Source organism: Eurosta solidaginis, chromosome 1 (genome assembly GCF_040869045.1).
Source record: "Eurosta solidaginis isolate ZX-2024a chromosome 1, ASM4086904v1, whole genome shotgun sequence".
In the NCBI taxonomy this organism is placed as follows: domain Eukaryota; kingdom Metazoa; phylum Arthropoda; class Insecta; order Diptera; family Tephritidae; genus Eurosta; species Eurosta solidaginis.
The window spans coordinates 82855461-82883283 of NC_090319.1; the positions used below are offsets into that span (position 1 = coordinate 82855461).

Sequence of the window (27823 nt, forward strand, 5' to 3'; positions counted from 1 at the left end):
ATATAAAATTAACGAAAATTAAAAAAAGGTAAGTTAAATAATGTATACTTTATATTCAAAGCGTCATCTTAAGCGCCATTTGCAAATTCTGCATTCGCTGCAGATGCAAATTGTGAAATAGCTCGTATATCATACATTTCTGTAATTAACTAACTCCTTTTAAATTTTCAGCTTAAAGTGATGTAACTATAATTTTAAAAAGAATGGAGGACAAAATTTATTCAATCTCGGCTGATGTCAAAAAACTTAAAGAAATTGCTTGTCAACATACTGTAGCATTAGATTCAGTTTTAAAAACTATGAATGCGAAGCCAAGAGACCTAAAACTTTTCCCTATAAATTCCTTGTCGCAGCTGCAAGAGTTCGAAGAAAACTGTGAAAATTACACTCATGTGGAAATAGTAAGTATCTCACCCCTGGTGGTAACAGAAATGGATAAAATTTTAATAACCTATTTATTTGTTTAGGTATCTTACATTAAAAAAAAAAATTGGAGGAATCGAGTTATACAAAACGTTGCAGGAAATTTTTGCAGAAGGAAGCAATACAAAACTTCAAGTTATTCAACTATTTTATTTAGGGTATGTGATTTAAATTCTTTAGGAATTAGAATTTAACTTTTTACAAATAAGATTCAAAATACTTTTTGTATTCATATGCGTACGTATTTTTTATTCTTTTGGCAGTTTAAAAAAATTGTTTTCAAATCTTTTTTTTTACAGAAGCCCTGAAGGAGAACCATGCGTCATATCCCAAATTCGAGAAAAAAAATTAAAAAAGGCTTCCATAAAGCAAAGGCAGTCTCATATCGTACAAAATACAATGAAAAATTGAAAGTTTAATCTCTTAAACAATGAATCTCTTAAAACAATGAAATTACTTTTTTTGTACTGTTATTTGTTAATATTAGACTTGGTCAATGAAATTATTAATCTTATTACTTGTACTTGTATAAACAAAATCTGAGATTCAAAAGTTCTTCCAGCCATGGAACGCCCCATTGTTTTATACTTTTTCGTGAATATTTAATCTTATGAAAATTTATATTTTTTTAATAATAAAATAAATTAAAAAACCATTTTTGGACTTATCTGTAAAAAAACGTAGGAGTCTTTATTAAGTATACTCTGTTTCCATTACTCCATGGAGTAATTCATTTAATAATCCGAGGAGTACTCCGTTCAATACTCCGAGGAGCGCTCTCCACAATGCTCCATGGAGTACCTCATTCAATAATCCAAGGAGTGCTCCCTTCAATGCTCCAAGGAGTACTCCGTTCAACACTCCGAGGAGCGCTCCCCACAATGCTCCATGGAGTACTTCATTCAATGCTCCGAGGAGTGCTGTCTTCAATTCTCCATGGAGTACTCTATTAACAATTTTAAGGAGTGCTCCTCTCCAATGACATGCAATGTTAAAATGGAGTAAAACTTCCATGAGCATCGGAGCAATATGGAGTAATCCTGTTATTCAAAATATTGCTCCTCAATTACTCCTTGGATTACTTCTTTTTTGCTGGGATGTTGAGTACTAACAAAAAATTATAAATTTTTTTTTTTGAATTTACGTTATTACATACATATGCACATACAAGTTTTGAATAAAAACGATTTTTCCTATATAATCAAAAATTACTACTTTTTCCTCGTGTATGTGCCCTACAAAATAGTTTTAAAAATATTTTTTTTTATTTCTCTTAATATATAATATTTTCTGTTAAAAGAACGGTATTAAAAAAATGTGGAAATTGATTTACCAGGAGGTCCTTCGGCATATCTGGGTTAAAGTACATCACAAAAGGAATTCAAAAATTTTAAAACTTAGGTCTATTACAATTCGCAAACTTACAACATAAACGTAGTATTTTAAATTCAGAACTTATTTAATATTAATATTATATTTGTATTTTTAAAGTTAGAATTTGAAAAATTTGGTAAAAGGAAAAAAGAAAAGAAAGAAATATGTATAGAGCAAGTCAGATCGCAATCACTTTCACACTGTAGAAATAAAATAATTGTGAATTACCCTTCTGTAGTTATAATAAAATTACAAATTATGGTCTATTCGTTAACGAGGAAAGTTTAAAGCTAAGAATAAAGTTTGATCTCAAAACTTAAGGCATTTGCATGTCTCACACTTTCATTGCAAACAATCAAAAATATTTTTTTATTTTAAGTTGCAATTATAAACATTTATTTGAAGATAACACAAAAAGAAATATCGTCATTGCGACTGCCGATTAGAATATCACCATATCCCAGTTGCCGTTTCTAGAAAGCTCTATCTTAGAATAAATTCTATACGCTTTGACGTGAGCTGCAACGTGTATGAGAAAAGTTCTGAAATGGGGCGTACAGCCGAGTTAAGGTGATTTTCCACTCAGTAGTATAATAACATCACCCTGCAATTACAGCCGAACCGCAGCAGTTAAAAAGTCCATAACTTCATTATTAGTTACAATTGTAAAAACAGTTGTACAATCCGGGTTCACACATCCCATATTATATGATGCCACCGCACAAAGGTGTCCCGAAATCTCCAACGCACACATCAGTTACAAAACCAGCAGCGCAAATCTGTGATGATGTAAAAATATTATAACGACTCGCACAATCACTACGTGGTAATGAAGTCAAGCGAGTATATTCGAATTCTGCCCGTTTTCTGCCCATTCTCTGCAGTTGTCCAACCCCATCCACTAACTTGCATTTCCGTACTCGTTTCAAATGTACAATGGCAAAAATTTATTGTATCTACTGTTGGACTCAGGATAAAGAAATCATCCACATTCAACAGAGCTATATCCATATGCATTGTTACGTGATTATAAGTACATGGATGAAATACATCCACCACATTGCGAGTTTGCCTAACTGCGGGTATATGACGTAAATCCGTTACACCAGCTGAAACCCTCAAGTAGCACTTATCGACACCTATCACGCAAGCTGCAGCTGTTACCACCTTCAGAAGAGTCACTAACGAACCAACGCAATTGTAATTCCCGTTAAAATGTATCGATGCCAAATACGGACTTTCCTTTATATCCCTAGGACTGCCACCTACTATGCGATATGCCGAATTAGTATAAATTAAAAGGCAACTAAGCATAACAAACACGATCGCGAAACATTTGCGTATATTCATTTTAGTGTAAGACTATTTCCACCGCTTCTTAAGTATAAAGTACAACAAGATCAATTTATGGACGCTATTTATACATAATTGGGACGTAGATTCCAGCAGTTAGAACAATAAAAACACTTCCGCATTTGAATTATATAGAAAGGAAAATTTTCATTTTTTTTTCACTCAACCCATTTAACCTTGAGTAAATTTTTGGTGAGAAGTGCCTCATTAAAATTTCAATGCCCTTAATGATGAAAAATATTTATACAGATTTTTAACACGTTTATATTAGCTTCACTTGTTTGTAACTCACGGTGTTCTGGAAGGTGGATTAGGTTTCCTTGCGATAACGAACAAAAAAAAAAGTGAAATAGCAGGACTATGCAGTCGGTGACCAGAAAATAGAAAAATTTGATCCCAAAATCGTAACGGTTCATGTGCTTGAGATATTCATTACTTATGGTCCGATTTTTTAAATAATATTTCTTACCCTGATTGTCACGTCGGTTAGCAGAATCGAGAATGTTATATATATCTATAAAGGTATAGACGTGTGAAAAATGCTGTTGAGGTACAAATATATATTTTAGTATGCATAACTATGTAAAGTTGCTTGCTAAAAAACTGCGTTTCATTAGGTATACAGTAAAAAAAGTGTAACAAAATTAATATATATAAAAGTAAATGTATACTTGAAATATGCAGGACTTATTTTGTTTTCCCTTATATTATTATTATATTTTGTTTTTTTTTTTTATATACATATTGTTACGAATATTAGCAACACTAATGTGTACTGCCATCTCTAAGCCGATGCTAAGCAGAGCCTTGTATGCACATCCATAAATCAATCATTATGTATCTACATAAACGAATCAATCATTATGTCTACACATATGTACGTACACGCAGCGGAGAAGCAACGCATAAACACATGCAGATATCTTATCTGAGATATGCAATTGTAATTGCGGAAGTGTTGCTCACAAACACACGCGCATATGAGAGCTATACATGTACATCTGTAGTTATAATTATAGCAGATAACCAACTAGTAGATTCTAGAACAGAAGCGCCTAGAAGATGCAACGAGAAAATCATAGAGTATAAAAGGCCGCAACAGTAGAGGCTTAATAAAGACCATTTTGCATTACTGAATAGTGGTGTTATTTATTCAACAGTTTGGTGATTCGAACTTAACAGAAGGTTGCAAATAAGAGGATTTGTAGTAAATTCGTTACAATATCTTATAAATAAGTACTAAATATGCTTGGAAGAAAAGTTAACCAGAGCTGCTTTTAATCTTATGCGATAATTTGGATTCTGCAGATTATAAATTTTTCGTCTGTTCCAAATTTTTATGAATTCGTGATGAATACTTTCCCCAGCTTATTTTATTATAGATATTCTCTATTTCGCGGGTTCGAATCGAGCTCAAGGCCTAACAATAATTTTTTATCATTATTATTGTTATGATAAATTTTTTCTTAATTGAAAAAATTTTTAAATTAGAATAGAAGAAAGAAAAATTTAGACAACTGCCAAAGCTCGTTGTATAGATCCTTTTCGGGAACTGCTAAATTCCTTCATCGGCAACGTTTAGGCGCCGCTGCTATAACCATTCAGCCATCACAGCGGTTTTTTGTTTGTCTTCATTAATCCTACTTCTATTCTGTTTCGTGCCAATTGATATTCACAACACTGCGACATCTGTTGCAGGATGGCTGTGAAAATTGGACTTGTTTGTTGGCAATGCCGCCATAGTGTCATATTTGATTGACACTTTTTCCCCGTGCTCTGGGATGTATTAACAATTTTTGTTGTTATATCGGCCTACTGATTTTAAGATCGCGGGTTCGAATCGAGCTCAAGGCCTAACAATAATTTTTTATCATTATTATTGTTATGATAAATTTTTTCTTAATTGAAAAAATTTTTAAATTAGAATAGAAGAAAGAAAAATTTAGACAACTGCCAAAGGTCGTTGTATAGATCCATTTCGGGAACTGCTAAATTCCTTCATCGGCAACGTTTAGGCGCCGCTGCTATAACCATTCAGCCATCACAGCGGTTTTTTGTTTGTCTTCATTAATCCTACTTCTATTCTGTTTCGTGCCAATTGATATTCACAACACTGCGACATCTGTTGCAGGATGGCTGTGAAAATTGGACTTGTTTGTTGGCAATGCCGCCATAGTGTCATATTTTATTGACACTTTTTCCCCGTGCTCTGGGATGTATTAACAATTTTTGTTGTTATATCGGCCTACTGATTTTAAGATCGCGGGTTCGAATCGAGCTCAAGGCCTAACAATAATTTTTTATCATTATTATTGTTATGATAAATTTTTTCTTAATTGAAAAAATTTTTAAATTAGAATAGAAGAAAGAAAAATTTAGACAACTGCCAAAGCTCGTTGTATAGATCCATTTCGGGAACTGCTAAATTCCTTCATCGGCAACGTTTAGGCGCCGCTGCTATAACCATTCAGCCATCACAGCGGTTTTTTGTTTGTCTTCATTAATCCTACTTCTATTCTGTTTCGTGCCAATTGATATTCACAACACTGCGACATCTGTTGCAGGATGGCTGTGAAAATTGGACTTGTTTGTTGGCAATGCCGCCATAGTGTCATATTTTATTGACACTTTTTCCCCGTGCTCTGGGATGTATTAACAATTTTTGTTGTTATATCGGCCTACTGATTTTAAGATCGCGGGTTCGAATCGAGCTCAAGGCCTAACAATAATTTTTTATCATTATTATTGTTATGATAAATTTTTTCTTAATTGAAAAAATTTTTAAATTAGAATAGAAGAAAGAAAAATTTAGACAACTGCTAAAGCTCGTTGTATAGATCCATTTCGGGAACTGCTAAATTCCTTCATCGGCAACGTTTAGGCGCCGCTGCTATAACCATTCAGCCATCACAGCGGTTTTTTGTTTGTCTTCATTAATCCTACTTCTATTCTGTTTCGTGCCAATTGATATTCACAACACTGCGACATCTGTTGCAGGATGGCTGTGAAAATTGGACTTGTTTGGATCTATACAACGAGCTTTGGCAGTTGTCTAAATTTTTCTTTCTTCTATTCTAATTTAAAAATTTTTTCAATTAAGAAAAAATTTATCATAACAATAATAATGATAAAAAATTATTGTTAGGCCTTGAGCTCGATTCGAACCCGCGATCTTAAAATCAGTAGGCCGATATAACAACAAAAATTGTTAATACATCCCAGAGCACGGGGAAAAAGTGTCAATAAAATATGACACTATGGCGGCATTGCCAACAAACAAGTCCAATTTTCACAGCCATCCTGCAACAGATGTCGCAGTGTTGTGAATATCAATTGGCACGAAACAGAATAGAAGTAGGATTAATGAAGACAAACAAAAAACCGCTGTGATGGCTGAATGGTTATAGCAGCGGCGCCTAAACGTTGCCGATGAAGGAATTTAGCAGTTCCCGAAATGGATCTATACAACGAGCTTTGGCAGTTGTCTAAATTTTTCTTTCTTCTATTCTAATTTAAAAATTTTTTCAATTAAGAAAAAATTTATCATAACAATAATAATGATAAAAAATTATTGTTAGGCCTTGAGCTTGATTCGAACCCGCGATCTTAAAATCAGTAGGCCGATATAACAACAAAAATTGTTAATACATCCCAGAGCACGGGGAAAAAGTGTCAATAAAATATGACACTATGGCGGCATTGCCAACAAACAAGTCCAATTTTCACAGCCATCCTGCAACAGATGTCGCAGTGTTGTGAATATCAATTGGCACGAAACAGAATAGAAGTAGGATTAATGAAGACAAACAAAAAACCGCTGTGATGGCTGAATGGTTATAGCAGCGGCGCCTAAACGTTGCCGATGAAGGAATTTAGCAGTTCCCGAAATGGATCTATACAACGAGCTTTGGCAGTTGTCTAAATTTTTCTTTCTTCTATTCTAATTTAAAAATTTTTTCAATTAAGAAAAAATTTATCATAACAATAATAATGATAAAGAATTATTGTTAGGCCTTGAGCTCGATTCGAACCCGCGATCTTAAAATCAGTAGGCCGATATAACAACAAAAATTATTCTCTATTTCTTTACAATCTCGCAAATCTTGCAGTTTTATAAAGCAATAAGGACAAGGAAAATTTGCTGTGGCTGTTTGTTGCTATTTCACGAGAAGCATGATGGAATCACCAGGTGAAGTAAATAAAAAAAGACGGAAGATGTACGCTATCTGAAATGGTAGTGATGTATTTTCGACGGTCGGAAGAGGGTAAAATTTTTACCCGCTTTGAAGAAATAGGTGTAGAAAAATAAATACCTTGCTACGAAAGCCATTACAGAAATTGCTGTTTTGAGGATATCAGTGCCAACTAACGCCAATGCAAAATTGAATACAAAGGACCAGTGCGAGTTAACATTACTTTTAGGATCGAATAAAAAAAAATTTAATTTGGCCACTTTAACTGACGTCAATTTCAACTCTAGTTGAAACTTTCATTGAAAAACCGTACATAAAAGAAACATGTGTTATTCATATAAAGTACATACATATGTACGTCAGCTATTTAGTTGTACTTTTCTGCCTTTGGCGGAACTTAAATGGGTTTCGGGTTCGATGAAAAGTTTTACAGTCACACTTGGAAGTGATCGTGATAGTCTTAAATGTGTTTCCTCCCTTAAAATTCATTGACATGTTCATCTGCTTTATTGATTTCTCGTCGAGAGTCGGGTTTAAAAAATATGCTCTTCTAATATATAACAACAAACTTAATCAGAAGATCCCCCAAAAATTATTGACAGTTGAATTCATGATGTATTACTAATGTTACCAAGTTATTATTTGCCAAAATATATCAGGGAATAGACTAGCCCAGTGACATTCGGCCTAGAACGATAAGATGCTGGTCCGAATCGAGCTGGATACATATATTCTAAATTACAATCCTTAAGTGTAACATTCCTCTCATCTTACTGTTCTGATTTTTAGGGCCAAATAGCCACAGTGAGTAAAAATTGTTTGTATATTTAGCATACAACTGTTTAGCCGAAGTCTTTTCAAAATAAGGTATAATACGACAATTTTTGAGTTCTTGTAGGAATAAGAAAAACCTCCTTCGAAAGTCTTCACTAGTACTGTACAGGGGAAAATCCTTGGTTGAATATGACGTGAATGCAAATAGTTTTTCCTTTTTCAATTTTTTTGGGAACAAATTAAACATATGTATATAATGATAATATCAAAAATATGGAAGTAATAGTTTAGCACGGCCTTACTTATGGAAGAGAACACCAAAGATAACCTAACTATGAATGTCTGTAATTAAATCCGGTAAAGGTCCATCGATATTCACCTCATAGTTTATGTGAAAAAAGAACTAAAAGTGGCATATTTTTCTCTTGAAAAATTTTAAAAAGCAACACTTTTTCGGGGACAACATTGGTGAAAAATTTTCAGATAGCCGAATAACAGAACAAAGAAGAATTTAGAGCGAGACAATTGGCGGCTTACTTCACCTGGTTATTCCACCATGACGAGAAGTAACAGTTTGAAGTCGGACACAAATTTCATGAAAATACATATCGTTGATTTTTATGAGATAAAATAATATTTTAAAATTTTCGTAGGTCCCTTTGTTGCGCGGTACAATACCTAACATAATCAACTTGTGTACACTCGTACACTTGATAATCTTGCTCTTCTTCCGTGATGAACCTTCTTCATGTAGATTTTCAGAAACGTAATTTTCTGGAATAATGGGCATACAAATTTTAAAGAACTCTTATCCACCATCAGCCATAACTTTGACTGAGTAGTTACCAATCAAACCACGTCTATCCACTACATTTTCTAAAAGTTCTTCCGCGTTACCCAGACAACAGCCCTTTTTCCCTTAACAGAAATTTTTTCAACATCAAAATCCAAAATATCATGCCTGTAAAAGTCTTTTAATAAATTAGCTTTTTCTGACACTTCTTTCTGAAAGAACGCTGGCACTGATTTTCTGCCACAATCTTGTCGAATAAGACAACTTAATTTTGCATTCCTCGTCCTGAGGTTCCAGATTCGACTTGATGGTTATGCAGCGTTTCAGCTTGAAAAATCGTTGGCTTTTCGACCTCTTTCAGGAACACTCTTTTTTGAGTTGAGCAATTCCATTGTTAATTTTTATTAATTTTATCGATAACTCTAGTGTTTTACCAAGAGGTAATTTTTTTCATGTTTATTACTCCCTTATGTCTACCAGTTAAACATATGTAACAGTTGCATATGAAATTTTTTTCTTTAGATGACCTGGTTTCCTTGGATAGACATATATCTCCATAGTTAGGCATGATCTTAAACGGTCTTTTATCATTATCCCGTGCATGATCTTGAAGAATTTGACGACAGGTTACACAGATACTTGAAGGGAACTGGGGGTTGGTAGGTCGAAATCCGCGTTTATAAATTTTTTAATCAGTAATGCATGATTCTCACTGATGCGAAAATCTTGCAGTTTCTTCGAACCGATATTTATTTTACCACCACAAGGAGCACACACAAGGGTTTGGCATTTTCGAAAAGATAATTCACACAGTTTGAGCGGCAACTTGATGATCTGATCGGCTTCACAACTAGGGATATACTAAACAAACAAAACGTTCATTGCACTCATGGCGTAACGATACAAGGTGGCAGCACGGGACAGCTGATTGTAAACTTTTTTTATTTGTTTTGATACATCAACTTCCGGCGCAGTACGATTTTGACATTTGTCCATCGAATTTACAAAAACAAAGTACATGGAACATTTATTTATGTTTGTAGGTATGTCACCATGCTGCCACCTTGTATCGTTCAGCCATGATTGCACTCGCCATGATTGCTCTAAAATATATAAACACTAGAAGACTCGGCAGACGTTGTTCTGCCCTAAATTTGGCTTATCTGCATACATTTTAATAAGCTTTTTCCGTCTGACTCTGCCCTTCCCCCTCTTCACTTTTTCCTAATTCTTTTATTCACTCCTCCCTCCGTCTTTTTCGCTTCATCTATCATCATCTATCATCATCTTCGTCTTATTCTTTCTCTTTCTCAATCTCCTTCTCTCTTTTCTCAATTTCTTCTCATTCTTCTGCATCCCTTATTGCCTGTCCCAGAGGGTGGTATGTATTTTATTCCAGTCCCAGTCTCACTCCGAGTCTCAGTCCCAGTCCTAGTCCTAATACCATTCCCAGCCCGTCTCTGGATAATATATTACTCTGTACTAAAGCACTCATCAACAGCTTTCATTTGATATCCATATTGTATAAACACTGTCTAAGCATTCACTGGCCCACGTTTTGGCCTATATCTCGAGACCCTAGTCACCCAGGGGTATGAAAATTACCCTATACTAAAGCACTCATCAACAGCTTTGATTTGCTATCCATATTCTATAAACACATTCTAGGGGTACTCGGGTCCACGTTTCGGCCTATATCTCGAGACCCTGTACGCCGATCGCAACCAAAGTAACCACCGCGTGAGGTTTACGCAACTTGTGTGAAATTTTGAACAAAATCGACAGACGCATCTCTTCAAACATCGGCGACCAACTAACACACATTTTAGCCTTTCTTTTTATATATATAGATTTTTATTTTTCACACTTCACTATAATATTAAAACGAAATGCAGATTTTCGTTGCATTTGAAATTCGGCTTAAAAATTGCACATGGAGCAACAAAGACTCTCCTGAATTAAAAAAAATTTCATAGTACCCCTAAATCGCGGGCCTCCTCAGAAACCCCGGGCCCGGGGCTAATCCCCCCCCCCCCCCCCCCACCTTCTAGGCGGGCCTGGGGATGTGCTATAGTTGATATCATTCGCTATAATATTTGTTATTGATAAGCACGTTGTTTAATTAAACACCAACCAATTACACGGAAGTATATCCGCACCACCTGAAAATGTGAGTGCCGGTGCGTATACGTAACATTTTATTATTACGTATAAATAAATAAAAAATTTGCAATAAAATAATATTGCGACTAGAAACTGAGATATAACCTATCCTATATTTCAAGCTATATCGAACTACACACGGGATGCAAAACAAATTCAAAATCGGTTCAGTAGTTTAGGAGTCCATCGGGAACAAACATAGTGACACGTGATTTTTATATATTAAGATGTTTCAAGCAAGTCATAACGTCATAAGCCAAAAACGAAAAACGTAAATAAAAGAAAGTATCCTAAGTGACGTTTGTTGACGTTTCGGAGTTTCGTAATACTCAAGAGTCCAAATTTTATCAAATGTTTTTCTTTCATACGTGTTGTCGATTTCATTATCATTAAATATTATTCATTAAAATATGTGAGAAAATTACTCTCGATTTGCTCTCGATTCTGCTAACCGTCGTGATAATCAGGGTAAGAAATATTATCTAAAAAATCGGACCATAAGTAATGAATATCTCAAGCACATGAACCGTTACGATTTTGGTATCAATTTTTTTATTTTCTGGCCACCTATTGCATAGTTCTGCTATTTCAGTTTTTTTCTTTCTCGCAAGGAAACCTAATCCACCTTTCAGAACACCGTGAACTCTCTTGGTTAGGGGCGCAAAGGAGAGTTAGACCCATCTAGCGGCAATTATTGCAGTGGTTGTGCTTATGAGCTGTGCTTAATAGCGGAGACACGAACCTCTCTGCTACGGTGCTATAAACATCAAATATCTATACTTAAACGGCACCATATTTGCGTGTTTTTAAACGGCTTTATTATTATATTATATTGTTAAAATTACATTTCTATAGAAATCTCTTTAGCTTTATATTTTTATGAAAAGAAAATAATGTGTTCTCTCGCACACTGCCACTTGACCAGAGTTGGGAGCAGTGCAATAAATTTTGAGAAACAACACTGCTCGAACTTAAGTGGGATGACATAATCAAGATCTTGTTCAAAGTGTGTAGCGCTCATGTCAAATATACCCTACAGGGCCATTCGAGTATCGAATTGATTTCTACATCAGGTATTTTTGCCACAATAGAATAATTAATAATACAATGTAAAAAATAAAACAATAATAATGCTACATGTTGCAGTCGGTCTGTTAAGATCGGCATAAAATATTATAGTTTGTTTTTTATACGACAGGGTTTGATTTAAGACAGGAGTATCAATATGACACGATCAACTCTTCGGAAACAATCTTGTTTAACGAAGTTGTCTACTTAATTCTAAATTAATTAAATCAATTTTACTTAATTCGTCAATACACCAATCGCCAATATGCAATTCGTCAGTAGTTAGTTCGTACTTCTTGATTCGTTAATAGCACTAGTCAACAACAGAAATTACTTTGAAGTCTAACTATTTAATTTCGAGGGGGGTATTATGGCCCCCTAAGTACAAAAACATCCAAAACTTTAAATTCTATGGATACGATTTTTTTTTTTTCTTTTTCTAAAATCACGAATTTTCACAGAGGTGTTTCCATTTATTTTATCATATCTTGGAAATTGCTTAACTAAATTCGTTGAGAGAAACTCCATTGGATTTTTTTATATGATCGACGGTTGTGGAGTTATTCACATAAAAATATAAAAAAAAAATTTTTTTTTTGCAAAATCGAACATTTTTTTATTTTTCAAAATTCATAACAAATCGAAGGTTTTAAAAACTTATCAATTTTATTTCACAGTAAACATTATAAATAATTGAAACCTTATTTCGTAAAAATACATGAATAAATGTTGGTTTTATTAACAATAAAGTGAAAATACCCAATTTAGCGAACATTTTGCATATCAAGCCTATTATAGTTTTTTACAAACAAATTATTTAGGTATGACATTTTGCGCAACTTAGTCTTTTTAAAGCCATAAATGAGAAAACTCCATAATGACACTCAAGAAATTTTTCCCCGCCAATTTTTCTTAAGGCAAAACGCAGATCATAAGAAAAAGTGCCTCATACTGTATGGAAAATTTAAATTGCCAACGCGGGTTTTCGTAAGAAAGAAATATGGTCATATATATTTGTTATCAAATAAATACAACTTTTTCCTTGAGGCATTTCTTGCGATGTTCTTAGAATGCTTAAATCATAAAAACAAAAAAATCAAATTATCAATCCGTCATAAAAACTGTTATACCTACCTACTGAACATCCCAGCCTGCACAGGCCATTTCCCATAGCATATGAAGTTTTTTTGAAAACTCCTTTTTTCAAACCCTTTCGCAGGTAGTGGTTAAAAAATTTACAGACTCATTAGATGCCTGCCCTGTATGGTATATTGTTGTCGATTGTGACAAACTTAACGAAAAAAAAAGATACATACTTTTGAAAATCGAAGTGGCCTGCGACTATTTAAAGTATTTCATTTAGTTCATTCAATGTTATTTAACTAGCATTCCTTTTCGCGAAAAGTCAAGTGGTCAACAACAGCAAAAAACTATTAATTGGTTAGTGAATTTTAAAAAAATGAATAATAACAGTAGAAAATTTGTCTGCAAAAATGACCCGAATATATTTTGTTATGTATGTGGTCTTTACACTACAGCAAAGGGCGGAGAAATTTCACTATTTCACTACAAAATTCATATAAGGATTATTTTAAAATAGATGTTGAGAATTTGGGCCAATATTGGACGCCAAATTCAATTTGTGATAGCTGTATATATATTTTAAAGAAATGGAAATCCTACCCTCAGTAAGTAACAATTACATTTATTAATTAAAAATATTTATGATACTCATTTTTCACAGAGAAAACATGCAAATTGAAAAACCTATAATGTGGAGAGAAACATGGGATCATGATGCTAACTGTTACTTTTGTTTAAGTAAAAAAACAGGATTTGGAAAACACATGATTTGGTCTTATCCCACGATTTCAGCTGGTGGTTTTACTCTTCCCGTGCTAGATTCAGATGGAGTTCCACTTCCTGAAAATCAACATGATACGTATACTGAAGTTCCTCCATCGCCTATTTCTTCGTCTTCAAAAATCTCCAGCGTATCAGATGGATTTTGCCCAAAGCCTCCGACACAGTCCTTGTTAAACGATCTTATACCTAGAGCCTCCAAAAGATAAGTCAGAGCTACTTGCATCCCATCTAAAAGAAAGACATTTATTAGAAAAACAGGTTACGATAACTACCTGCTTGTTTTTATAGAAATAAAAACAATATATGTTTTTGCTATGATATAACTGGCTGTAAAGCTTGGCCAAACATATGACGCAAGTGAATGGAGATTATTTATTTATAGTAACAAAGAAAGCCTTAAAGCAGTTTTATTACACAATGGCAATCAGAAGCCATCTATACCCATCGATCACGCCGTAAATATGAAGGATACTTATGAAACTATGTCCAAACTTTTAAAGTATATTCATTATGAAAAACACGATTGGAAAATATGTTGCGACTTGAAAGTGGTACCTTTACTAACTGGACTACAAGGTGGTTACACAAAACATTGTTGTTTTCTTTGCCTTTGTGATAGCCGAGATCGAAGCGCACATTATGTAAGGAAGGACTGGCCAGCAAGAACCAATCACGAAGTAGGCACACACAATATAAAATATGCTGCTCTAATAAAAAGGGAGAATGTGCTTTTTCCGCCATTACAAATCAAGCTTGGATTAGTCAAGAATTTTGTTAAGGCGCTAAACAAAAATGAAAAAGCATTCGATTATATTCAAACAATATTTCCAAAATTATCCGCTTCAAACATTTCTGAAGGTGTTTTTGATGGTCCACAAATCCGAAAACTACTACAGAGCTCAACATTCGAGACGTTGCTATCACCCGATGAAAAGGCTGCTTGGAACTCAATTAGCCTGATTGTTTCAAATTTTCTAGGAAATAATCGGGGTCCAAATTATAAGGAAATCATTTCTGATTTACTAACCAACTATTCGAAAATCGGTTAGTAGGAATATGATATTATTTTTGTATATTCATCATAATTGTAACCTCTAAGTTACATATACATATAATTTCAGGTGCAAACATGTCTCTAAAAATGCATTTCTTATACTACCATTTGGATTTTTTCCCTTCAAATCTTGGTGATGTCAGTGACAAGCATGGAGAACGATTTCACCAACAACTTAAGTCAATGGAGGAGCGTTATCAAGGATTCTGGAACGAAAATATGATGGGGGATTATAATTGGTTTCTTATACGAGAATTAAATTCAGAAAATTACAGTAGACAAGCAGAAACTATTTTTAAATATTTCAAGTACTAAATTTTGTAGAATTTCTTTAATAAAGGTATCTTAAATAGCTAAATAAACAAAAATATTAAAAATACGTATTTTACCTTCATTCACTTAATTGTTAATAATATTACCGTTTATCCATAGATTTTCATGAAATAAAGCTTGCCTTATTTGGAATGTTCACAGTTTTACGATCATCTAATAAAAAATGTAAGTTTTTGTCGCTTTCGATTTTTTACGAATTAAAGAAGAAAAAAAATTGAATTTTTAATACAAAAAATCGATTTTTTATAATGCGATGCAAATAACTCTGAAACCAATAAGTATTTAAAAAAATGGTATTTAAACAATTTTAAGATAATTTCATTTGTTATTATACGCTGGTTTCTCTAACAAAATCGGACAACCCGTTCCGGAGATATGATAAAATCAATGGATCTCCCTTTTCAAAAAAGGCAAATTTTAGAAAACAAAAAAAAAAAACAAAATCGTATCCGTAGAATTTTAAATTTCGACTATTTTTATAATTAGGGGAATATAGCAAAAAAAAAAAATAGTGGTGATCCAGGGTAATGCAAAAAGTTTAATTTTGTAGAGCAGTGTAGTTAATTGACACATTCGAAAATACCCAAGTCGTATTACCATACTTCATAATTTATCTCTTAATTAGCTATTACCTAATTCGTAGTTACCTAATTCAGACATTCGTAATTCATTATACTCAGCTAGCTCCATTTCTAGATTATCTGAGCCAGGTTTTGGAGCATGTCGTCAAGGATTTGGTAGCCTTTATCAGGTCCTCGAAAACGTTCGAGAAGGAAAGTTAACGGTGTCTTTTCGTGGTATCACAACGGGTCTAATATCACCGGCCTAAGTGTGCCCTGAGGAATCCACTTTAACCAAGCTCAATTTCTAAAATATTTCCGAAATGATGTTAAGTTTTGTTGCTCATTATCGGCAAATTCTCTTTTGGATTTGTTGAGGTTTGACAGGGAATGACTGAAGGTTTGTTCAATTTATATCGCCACATCCATGGCTACCGAGTTAAAACGATAACGTGGACATAGAGAAAGGCGTAGATAAATATAATGTTGAAGACCAAGAGAATGCGAAGATAAATATTATTACAGTGACGAAGATGAAAATAAACCCCAAGACAATGAGAAAGGTGAACACAGGAAATTGCGAAGTAGGAAGACGAATGCAAAGATGCTTAAATAATAAGACCTAGACGACGGAGACAACGAAGCAAAAGAAGTCAAAGTTCAAAACAAAGATGAAGTCCAAGGCGAAGAAAGGAATGAAGGCTAAGCAATCCCCCTATAGCCAGTTCTACGTACTGGAATGGCTTGGATTATACCTGATAAACCGCCGTTATTTCAGTATAACCCTGTTTAATGCAGCATGTCTCATACGAGAATATATGCGCCGACTAAGCAGAGCAAAGTCGTGCCGCACCATCATTTATTATAAATTCGGTGTTAACCTCCCGTTCAATTTTGCCTTACTAAAGTACGCATTTCATTCTAGTGTCGACTGACTACAATTAGGAGTCCCCCTGGATATCCAATCCTCTTCCCCTGTTTTTTTTAAGTGACCAAATTCAAGTATCGTCAGGAATTCTTTTTGGGTCTAAGCATCCTTAACCATACGTATTAAATAACTGAATGTGTAAATCTCTTTTCATGTCAAAAATGCTTTGGCCTCTTGAAACATATCGTTCTAATTAAACTGGTAGATGATCTTAGATTATAAACAGATGGCAACGTTTTCAAAAATATTTTGGTATTTTTTCTCATTTCAATTTATTTAATATTTTTAAATTAGAAGTAATCGCTTTTATGTCAACTATCCAACATACTTTCCACTCTTTATTTCATAGCCGCCTCTACAAAACGCGTCGCTTGAAATGCGCGTCACAAATGGCGCAACAACGGCAGGCCGCCAATTTACGGGAACGCAGACGAATGCAGAGTATCAATGAAGCATTCGAGGGCTTACGTTCTCACATACCAACTTTACCCTATGAGAAGCGCTTAAGTAAAGTTGACACGCTTAAACTGGCTATAAGTTATATTACGTTCCTTAGCGAGATGGTAAAGAAGGATAAAAATGGCAACGAGCCTGGATTGAGCTTACAGCGAAATTACAAGAAGGAGCCACCAAAGAAGATTATTCTAAAAGATCGAAGTGAGTATACCAATATTTAACATTTAAATGTCACTTACAGTTTTTTATTTGTTTGGTTCGTACTCGATTAAGCAAGAGGTGACGGAAGAAGTAGAGTTGAAGTGTAATGGGAAAGGAATGGGAAAAAGGAAGTGCAGGAGGTCATTTTTATACCGGCTCATTCCACTTCAAGATACCCTGTCCACGCAGGACATGATTTTTGATTTCGATTACATTTTAACATGTTGTTCTTTGGTCCAAATAATAAAACACGTGTTGTTTTTGTTTTTGCCTCAAAAAATTTTTTTTTCGGATTTATCGGCAATTGAATTCGATAAAATGTATTTTGATGTTTTATTCACCTGTTTTTTCAACTGTCAATAACTTTGTCAAAAATTGACAGATTCTCATGATTTTTTCTTTGAAATGTTCGTTATTACTTTTAATTTTATGTAAATTTTTAACCAATTGCATATAGTTAAAAAAAATTTTTTTTCAGTATTTAGTAAAAATTTATGACTTTTTTTCAAGGACTAATATTTCGAATAACGGTTATTGTTTTCTGTTTAAACTTTTTCATTATCGAGTGAGCAGTTTATATTTCAACTTGGGTAAATATCCATTTGGCGGCCACTGTGGTGTGATGGTAGCGTGCTCCGCCTACCACACCGTATGCTCTGGGTTCACACCACGGGCAAAGCAACATCAAATTTTAGAAATAAGGTTTTTCAATTAGAAGAAAATTTTTCTAAGCGGGGTCGCTCCTCGGCAGTGTTTGGCAAGCGCTTCGGGTGTATTTCTGCCATGAAAAGCTCTCAGTGAAAACTCATCTGCATTGCAGACGCCGTTCGGAGTCGGCATAAAACATGTAGGTCCCGTCCGGCCAGCTTGTAGGGAAAATCAAGAGGAGCACGACGCAAATTGGAAGAAAAGCTCTGCCTTAGATCTCTTCGGAGGTTATCGCGCCTTACATTTATTTTTTGTATACATATCCATTAGCCAAAACTCGTTCTTTTCGAAATATGAATTTTTGAATATTCAACAGCTGTTTTTTGAGTCATAAGCCACCTTTTCATAGGCCGGGTCACATATATTGATGCAATACATATCAACATATAAGGCGATCAATATCAAATGCTTCAAATTCACTAAAATATCACATTATTATTGAAAACATTCATTTTTTGTTATTTTTCAGAATTACAGTGATTTTGTAACAGGACATGGGCAAAGGCTCTTGTGACGGTATTGGAGGTTTAGTGAAATATTTTGCCATATTCTAAAAAAATAATAACAAATGAATGTTTTCAATAATAAATGTGATATTTTAATTAATTTTAAGTATTTGGCATTGATCGCCTTGTAAGCTGATATGTATTGCATCAATATATGGCGAGAAAAAATTTAATATTCAAAAATTCATATCTCGAAAACAACGAGTTTTGACTGATGGATATTTGCCCGAGTTGAAATATGAACTGCTCACTCGATATAGAAAAAGTTTAAAAAAAAAAAACAAAATAGCCGTTATTTGAAACATTAATTTTTGAAAAAAAGTCATAAATTTTTACTAAATACTAAAAAAATATTTTTTTTTAACTATATGCAATTGTTTATAAATTTGTATAAAATTAAAAGTACTAACAAACATTTCAAAGAAAAATCATGAGAATCGCTTAATTTTTGAAAAAGTTATTGACAGTTAAAAAAATAGGTGAATAAAATACCGATTGCATTTTATCAAATTCAATTGCCGATAAATCCGAAAAAAACAATTTTTTTAGGCAAAAAAAGAGCAAAGAACAACATATTAAAATTTCATCGAAATCAAAAATTATGTCCTGCGCGGACCGAGTGTCTTGAAATGGAATGATCCTACCTTTCATGAAAATGAAATGGTATATTAAGTTTGTCACGAATCTCAAAATTGTAAGTCCTTAAAGGAAAAGGGATAGACCCACCAAAAAGTATACCGAAATGATCAGGATGAAGAGCTGAGTTGATTTAGCCACGTTCGCCTGTTTGTATGCAAACTAGTCCCTCAATTTTTGAAAAATTTGGTGATTTGGGATTCAAATTTCACCAAATGCTTACATATAGAGCATTTATTGTTGTCTGAAAAAATTGTATAGATCTGTGGTATATATAGTGTAACGAAGGGGTTGGTGTCGAAATTCTGTATGTACAAAATTCTAAAAACAAAATTCTGCTTTTTAAAATTCTGCTTTTTTAAAATTCTGCTTTCTTAAATTCTGCTTTCAAAATTCTGTATTACAAAATATAATGTTAACAATGTTAAAGAGGTCATGTAATTATTTTGAAAATGTGCGACATGCACAGTAATTCTGCGTAGAACACCTTTCTGCATAGGCGGCCTTCCGCCGCGCTTATAAAAAATAACCCTGGGCTACGCCATGCCAAGTCCGGGTGTGTGGTATAACTGTGGCTACCGCCACGGTGATGTCCTTCTGCGTAGTATACCCTTTTGCGTAGGCACTTTAAAAAAATATCCCTTAGCCGATCCAACACCGGCTACGCCATGCCATGATTCCGGAATTTTGACTTCCAGAATTAAACATGCAGAATTTTGAAAAAGCAGAATTTTAGAAAGCAGAATTTTAGAAAGCAGAATTTTTAAAAGCAGAATTTTAAAAAGCAGAATTTTAAAAAAGCAGATTTTGTCCAAGCAGATTTTTTTTGCAATTTACAGAATTTTATCACCCAGAATTTTGTAAAACAGAATAATGACACGCTCCTTAACGAATTTACTGCAATTCCTCCTATTTCCTACCTTCCACTAACGTTCGAATCACTAAACTATTGAATAAATAACTCCACTATTCAATAATGCAAAATGGCCTTTATTAGACTACTTGAAAGTACACTTATACTTCGCTACTGATAGCTTACTATACATGTGGGAGTGACAGACGGACGTAGAACAAGAAGTGGACGCAGCTTAAACACAGTGACAGCAACGTAAAGGAATGCAACCCTGTAACGAAAAGAGACGGACAAGATAATTGGAGAGATGGGAGGACGAAAGAGCGACTGACGATGACCACGTTATGAGAAGACAGCAAACGAACGAACGAACAGTTGACACTTTGGCACCAACCAGAACGCAGCTCATAAAGTTATACTTATACAAATACGTGTTATATGTTATATGTAATACATACCTAAATCTTTAATAAAGATATATGAACTACATTAAACCAAACCGCGTATTAAACAAATCCACATTTTGGGGGCTCAACCGGAATAACCCAACCGAAGAAAAAATCATCTGCGTCTCAGGCAAACAGAGCTAAGGCAAGCGGAAAAGTAGTGACTGCGTGCGAAATAGACAAAACTGCAACAATCAGGAAGAGGGACGTCTGTGTTTGAAGTCGGCAGAGTTGAGCTAAAGAAAAGAAAATTTGCGGCTGCATAACCAATTTAAGGTAACCAAATTCATAAAATCCGGAGAAATGTGACATTTGCGTTAGTTGCACCAACAACAATACGCATTTGTGACCAAAGGTGACACGATTTTTTTCACCGTTACATATATGCCCACATACATCGAAATATATGTATATGTAAGAACACATAAAATCAATGGAGGTATGCAAGCACAGTTACGTATAATAACCGCATGAACGCCAGCAGATCAGAACCTCAGCGGCGTCAACAAAAACGCAGTTCTGCTTTAGCAACGACGCACTCAAACAACAGAACAGAGCAGCAACTTCGTCATCATACAAGTTGTCACTCAAAAATTATTGGTATACCAGCTACAAAAGCTAACGCATATAATTCGAACGGCACAACTGCTGTAGCAACGACGTCATCATACAAGTTGTTACGAGCAAACTTTATTGGTGTACATACGAATTTTGTCACGAAACGAGCGTACAAATACATATGTTAATTTGGCACGAGCGGAGCGATCACAGCAGCAACTTCGTCATCATACAAGTTGTTATGAACATAGCTCAATCGTAGACAGCAGCGTAGACAAATCCACCACCATTGCGACTAAAACGTTCACTTCAACAACGAAGTTGGTAGAAGCAGAGAACAATCTCATACATACGTTAGCGGCAGCAGCAGTTGTATACCAGTTAGGAGAGTTGGAAGCAAGCAGCAATAAGGCGAAGCGAAACAAACGAGAAGTTAAAGTTGAGTCGAATAAGAAGAAGACGAAAATTCCTCAAGTGAAGGAAAGACGAAGGTGATTTAAGGTAGAAAGAACGCGATAAGAAGGTAAAGAAGTTAAATAGAAAGAAGAATAAAGAGATTATATTGAGAAGCAAAATAAAAGCTCAGTATAGAAGTTTAGAGAAATTTGTAAAGAAGATAGTGCAGTGTTGGAAGTCGAAAAAAAAACAATTCTAATTAGAAGTTGACAGTGTAACTAAAGTAGTAATATGCTGCAAATATAATTGCAATCCGATTATTTATGTGTATTTATCTGGCGTGAATGTTTTGAGAGTAAAACCTTTTGGTTCTTATGCACATATGTATGTGCAGATGTAATGCGAAATTGAAGCCGTAAAATCTAACTGAAGTTGGTACGCCAATAAACAATTGCATATAAGCATACCAATTAGAAGCATAAAATAAAAAACGAACAACTGTGGAATGTAATTCCTAATTAGAAATGTGTTATCAAAAGATGTCTATGCTTTAATTGATGTTCGAATTGATTAATTTTGCTTCATAAAATACGATTTAAACTGTATAAGATCTCAGGTGTAATTAAATTACTTACGTATGTTCATTTATGTGTAATTTGTCGATCATTTAAGTTTTATTCACGACATTGTACGTTGCTTATATATCGTTTTATATGTTTGAAAAGACTGTCGATGGTAGCAGAGCGAAATTACTTTAATCTGTAATTACATTCAACAATAGAAAACTACTATAATCATACGCCTGCAAGAAACACTTTTAAATCAATACATTCATATTTAAGGCTTAAAAGTAATATAATCGATAAGTTTATATTAAAAGTACAGCAAAATGGACACAGGGGCCATAGACGCGGACGCAGTCCTAAAAATGACAGTAGTGACTCTAAAAGAAAGATTAAGAGAACTAGGGTTAGGAGTGGTTGGACGCAAACACGAACTTAGGGAAAGACTACTCCAACATTTAGGCCTGATTGATGATGGGGACGACGAAGATGAAGATGGTGATTCCCAGCCGAATCAATCCGTAATTGAAGTTCCATCCAGACCATCGCCTGCGCCGGCAAGTACTGCGCACTTCACTTTTAAAGATATTCAGGAAAGCCTGTCAACTTTCGACGGCTCCGACACATCCGACATAAAGAAGTGGATTGAGCAAATAGAAGAGAATGCCGAAATCGTAAACTGGAACGAAGTTCACAAATTTATATATGCAAAACAATTGTTACGTGGTGCTGCTAAACTTTTCGTAAGTAGTGAAACTGGGTTACGGGATTGGAGTTCCTTGAAACTGTGTCTCAGTAAAGAGTTTGGTAGTAAGCTGTCCTCAGCTGATGTTCACAAAATATTAGCGAAAAGACACAAGAAGCAAGGAAAATCATATCGCGAGTATCTGTATGCGTTAATGGAGATAGGCAAATCGGTTCGATTAGATGAAGAAAGTTTATTGGAATACTTTATTGATGGTATTCCTGGTTCTAAATTCAGTAAGGCTGTACTTTATCAGGCAAAAACCATAAGTGAGCTAAAAGAGCAAATAGTCATTTACGAAAAGATTAAGCAGGAATCACGACTGGATAATTTTAAGAAGGTCGAGCCATATAATAGACCCAAACAAGAAAACATAAATTCTACTTTGCCAACAAAAATCGAAAAGAGATGTTTTAAATGTGGCGAATTTTCGCATTTAGCGAAAGATTGCAGACATAGAGAATTTAAATGTTTCAAATGCCAACAAATTGGACATAGGTCTTTTGAATGCAAAACACAACAGGGTATAGGCACAAAGCGTGAACATCAACAGGGTACGGGCACAAAGCGCGAACAGGGTCACGTTAATTCAATTGGTGAAGCACCAAAAACTAACTTAAAACTTAAAAAGATAAATGTTTGCAACATGGACGTATGGGCTCTAATCGATACAGGCTGTAGTTTATGTTTAATGCGATGCGACATATTTAACAAGTTGGATAAATCTATTCAACTGGATCCAGAAAGACGGCAACTGTTTGGTATTGGTGCATCCAGAATATCGACTAGGGGTAGTTTTGAAATAAAGGTACTAATAGATAAAAGCCCAGTAAACTTGACGTTTCACGTAGTAGAAGCAAGCGACATAAGCTATGAAATCATTCTTGGTACTTCCATTTTTAAATATTTTGATATGCTGGTTCGAGACGATAACATTGAATTTAGAGATAGAACTGTGGCGTCGAGTAACGTCGATAATGAAGATGTAGCAGTAGCTGTTGTGCCAAGAGACGACGATCCGATGGCAAATATTTTTTCAAACTCATGTTTTAATGTTATCGGGGAAGAAACAGATTATGATTTAGCTCACCTTAATAAGGGATTGGCTAGCGTGGTAAGGCAAATGATAGAAGAGTACAAGCCAAAGAAAGATAATAGCCCTCCAGTGAACATGAAAATCATCCTTACTGACGAAGTTCCTGTCTATCAACCGCCGCGAAGGGTGTCATACGAAGAACAAAAAATTATAGACAAACAGGTAGAACAGTGGCTGGATGAAGGCATAATACGCCCAAGCTCTTCGAGCTATGCCTCACCTGTGGTACTCGTGTCAAAGAAGAACGGCACAAAACGACTTTGTTGCGACTATCGTAAGTTGAATTCGAAAATTATACGCGATAACTTCCCTATGACTTTAATCGATGACGCACTAGAGAGGCTTAGAGAAGCGAATGTATACACGACTTTAGATTTGGCAAATGGGTTTTTCCATGTACCAGTGGATGAAAATTCCCGCAAATATACAGCGTTCGTAACTCATAGTGGCCAGTATGAATTTCAGTATGTACCTTTTGGTATCTGTAATTCACCAGCAGTATTTTGTCGCTACATTCATGCAATTTTGAATGATTATATTAGGGATGGGACAGTAGTTGCCTATATGGATGATTTGGTGATCCCGGCTAAGACTGAGGAAGAAGCTGTAGAGAAATTGAGGAAGGTATTGAAGCTAGCGAGCGACAAGGGCTTGAGGGTTAATTGGGGAAAATGCCAGTTCCTGGCAAAAAGGATACAATTCCTTGGGTATATAATCGAGAACGGTACGATTAGACCTAGCACCGACAAGACCAAAGCTATAGATAATTTTCCTTTACCCCAGACGAAAAAATCACTACAAAGATTTTTAGGCTTAATGTCTTACTTTCGCCGTTTCATCAAAAACTATGCCTTGATTGCGAAACCGTTGTCAGACATGCTGAAGAAAACCGAAGAGTTTAAAATATGCGACAAAGCCTTAGAATCTTTTAAACAGTTGAAAACAGCCCTGATCCAAGCACCAGTTCTCACGATGTTTAATCCCAAGGCAATTACCGAAATCCACACCGATGCTTCTATGTATGGATACGGAGCCATTCTTCTCCAAAAGAACTCCGAAGACCAGCAACTACATCCGGTACAGTTCATGAGCCGCAAGACGTCAGCCGCCGAACAAAAGTATCATTCCTACGAATTGGAGGTACTCGCCATAGTCCAAGCGCTTAAAAAATGGCGCGTATATGTATTGGGGTCAAGATTTAGGCTAATCACTGACTGCAACGCATTCACAATGACGTTACAGAAAAAGGACGTTCCGCTGAGGGTGGCACGATGGGCTATGTACCTCCAAGAGTACGATTACGTGATCGAACACCGACGAGGAGCGCAAATGAGGCATGTAGATGCGCTCAGTAGAGTGCAATGTATGGTTATAGAAGAATCGTTGCGACATCGACTTAGAGAGGCACAAATGAAGGACCCTTGGACGAAGGCAGTACGTAAGATTTTGGAGGCGAACAACTACGAAGATTTTTATATATACAATGATGTTCTTTACAAAGATTCGGCTCGACAGCTAATTGTGGTACCTACGCAGATGGAGAGAGAAGTAATTGAGATGGCGCATCGTCAAGGACACTTCTCTGTTAAGAAGACCAAAGACTGCATTGAAAAGGACTTTTATATATCTAGCATAGAGGCAAAGGTCGCAGAAATTGTTAACAGCTGTATAGCTTGTATAGTAGTTAATGCCAAATCGGGCAAAAAGGATGGGTTTTTAGTACCCATAGAGAAGGCAGATAAACCTTTGTTGACTTTCCATATAGACCACGTTGGTCCACTCGCGGCTACTCGGAAACAATATAACTACATCCTCGTTGTTGTTGATGCATTTTCGAAGTTTGTGTGGCTCTACCCCACAAAGGACACGGGTGCTGATGCAGTGATTGACCGATTAACGAAGCAGGAAGCTACGTTTGGAAATCCCAGAAGAATCGTTACCGATAGGGGTTCCGCCTTTACATCGCACGCTTTCGAGGATTATTGCAAGAAAAACCATATACAACACGTGCTAATCACAACCGGTGTACCGAGAGGAAACGGACAGGTCGAAAGGATACACAAAATCGTCATACCCATGTTAGCAAAGCTGTCGCAGGATAATCCCGAACATTGGTACAAACATATTGGGAAAGTTCAGCAGTTCATAAACAATTCTGCTCCGAGAAGTACGAAAGTAGCTCCGTTTAAACTATTAACAGGATGTGACATGAGGTTGTCGGAATCACCACCGTTAGACGAAATCTTGGAGAATGAAGCAATTGAGTCGGTAGAAGCCGATCGCAATGAAGCTCGAAGATTGGCCAAGCAGGGTATTTCAGCAATTCAAGAAGAAAACCGTCGGAATTACAGTCGAAACGCAAGGAGAATGTAGATTACGAAATCAACGACGTAGTGGCTGTAAAGCGCACTCAATTTGGTACGAATTTAAAATTGAAACAGAAATACTTTGGACCGTATAAAATCGTTGAGAAGCTGCCACACGGCCGTTACAGAGTGGAAAAGTTAGACGAAGTGGAGGGACCTAATTCTACCTCCACAGTGGCAGAATATCTCAAGCCTTGGCGTCCAGGATTCGGGTCGAACCCTAAGTCAGGAGGGCCGAATGTGGGAGTGACAGACGGACGTAGAACAAGAAGTGGACGCAGCTTAAACACAGTGACAGCAACGTAAAGGAATGCAACCCTGTAACGAAAAGAGACGGACAAGATAATTGGAGAGATGGGAGGACGAAAGAGCGACTGACGATGACCACGTTATGAGAAGACAGCAAACGAACGAACGAACAGTTGACACTTTGGCACCAACCAGAACGCAGCTCATAAAGTTATACTTATACAAATACGTGTTATATGTTATATGTAATACATACCTAAATCTTTAATAAAGATATATGAACTACATTAAACCAAACCGCGTATTAAACAAATCCACATACATACTACTATACTATTTCTAGAATCTACTACTTATTTATCAGCTATAAACTTATCAGCTATAACTACAGATGCAGATGATTTTATAGCCCATGCGCGTGTATATGTGAGTGATACTTGCACATTTATTGCATACTTTCGGGAGTATCTCAGATAAATACATGTGGTTGTGCACTGCTTCTCCGCTGCGTGTACGTACATATGTGTAGACATAATGATTGATTCGTTTATGTCTGCTTTATTGTTGTTGTGGCTTCATTTACTTAGCATCAGACTAGTGATGTGAGTATGACTTAGTGTCACTAATATTCGCCACAATAGTATATAACTCATACAACCGCTTGTTCAGATAAGAAACTTTTCGCAATTTCTACACCATTTTAACAGCTAGAAGCTTCAAATTTCATCAAATATTTACGTTTACGTCATATATTGTTATCTATTTCATTCAGACCACAAAAAACGTGAAACTTTACATCCTCACACAAAGTACCTACCTAGTTTATTATTTTATATTTATCTTAAAAATCGGTTAGGTGTGTATATCTATATATTTCATATCTTATACAGCCGATTATTCGGATATTACGAATGGGATAGGATTATTGTTCAGCACCATTCATGAAAGGTATGTAGTCTCCGGTACAGGCGAAAACAATCCCGTCCTTACTTCTTCGTTTTGAGGTAGAGGTAAAAGTAGAGGTAGAGCTAGGGGTAGAAGAAGAAATAGAGGTAGAGGTGGAGGTAGAGACAGAGGTAGATATAGGGATAAAGACACGGATAGAGGTAAAGAAGGTAAGGCATGGAGAAGAAACGGAGAGAGAAAGAAAGACATTGACTAG

The 27823-nt window shown here is 35.4% G+C and overlaps 1 protein-coding gene across 1 annotated transcript in view; it reads left to right on the plus strand.

Moving 5' to 3' along the window:
• Positions 1 to 27823, plus strand: part of LOC137236374 (pancreas transcription factor 1 subunit alpha-like) — a 94350-nt gene that overhangs the window by 18441 nt on the left and 48086 nt on the right. Inside the window, exons 2-3 of the mRNA XM_067758880.1 lie at positions 497 to 515; positions 17232 to 17539. Coding sequence (XP_067614981.1) covers positions 497 to 515; positions 17232 to 17539 — 327 coding nt within the window. The remainder of the gene's footprint in view (positions 1 to 496; positions 516 to 17231; positions 17540 to 27823) is intronic.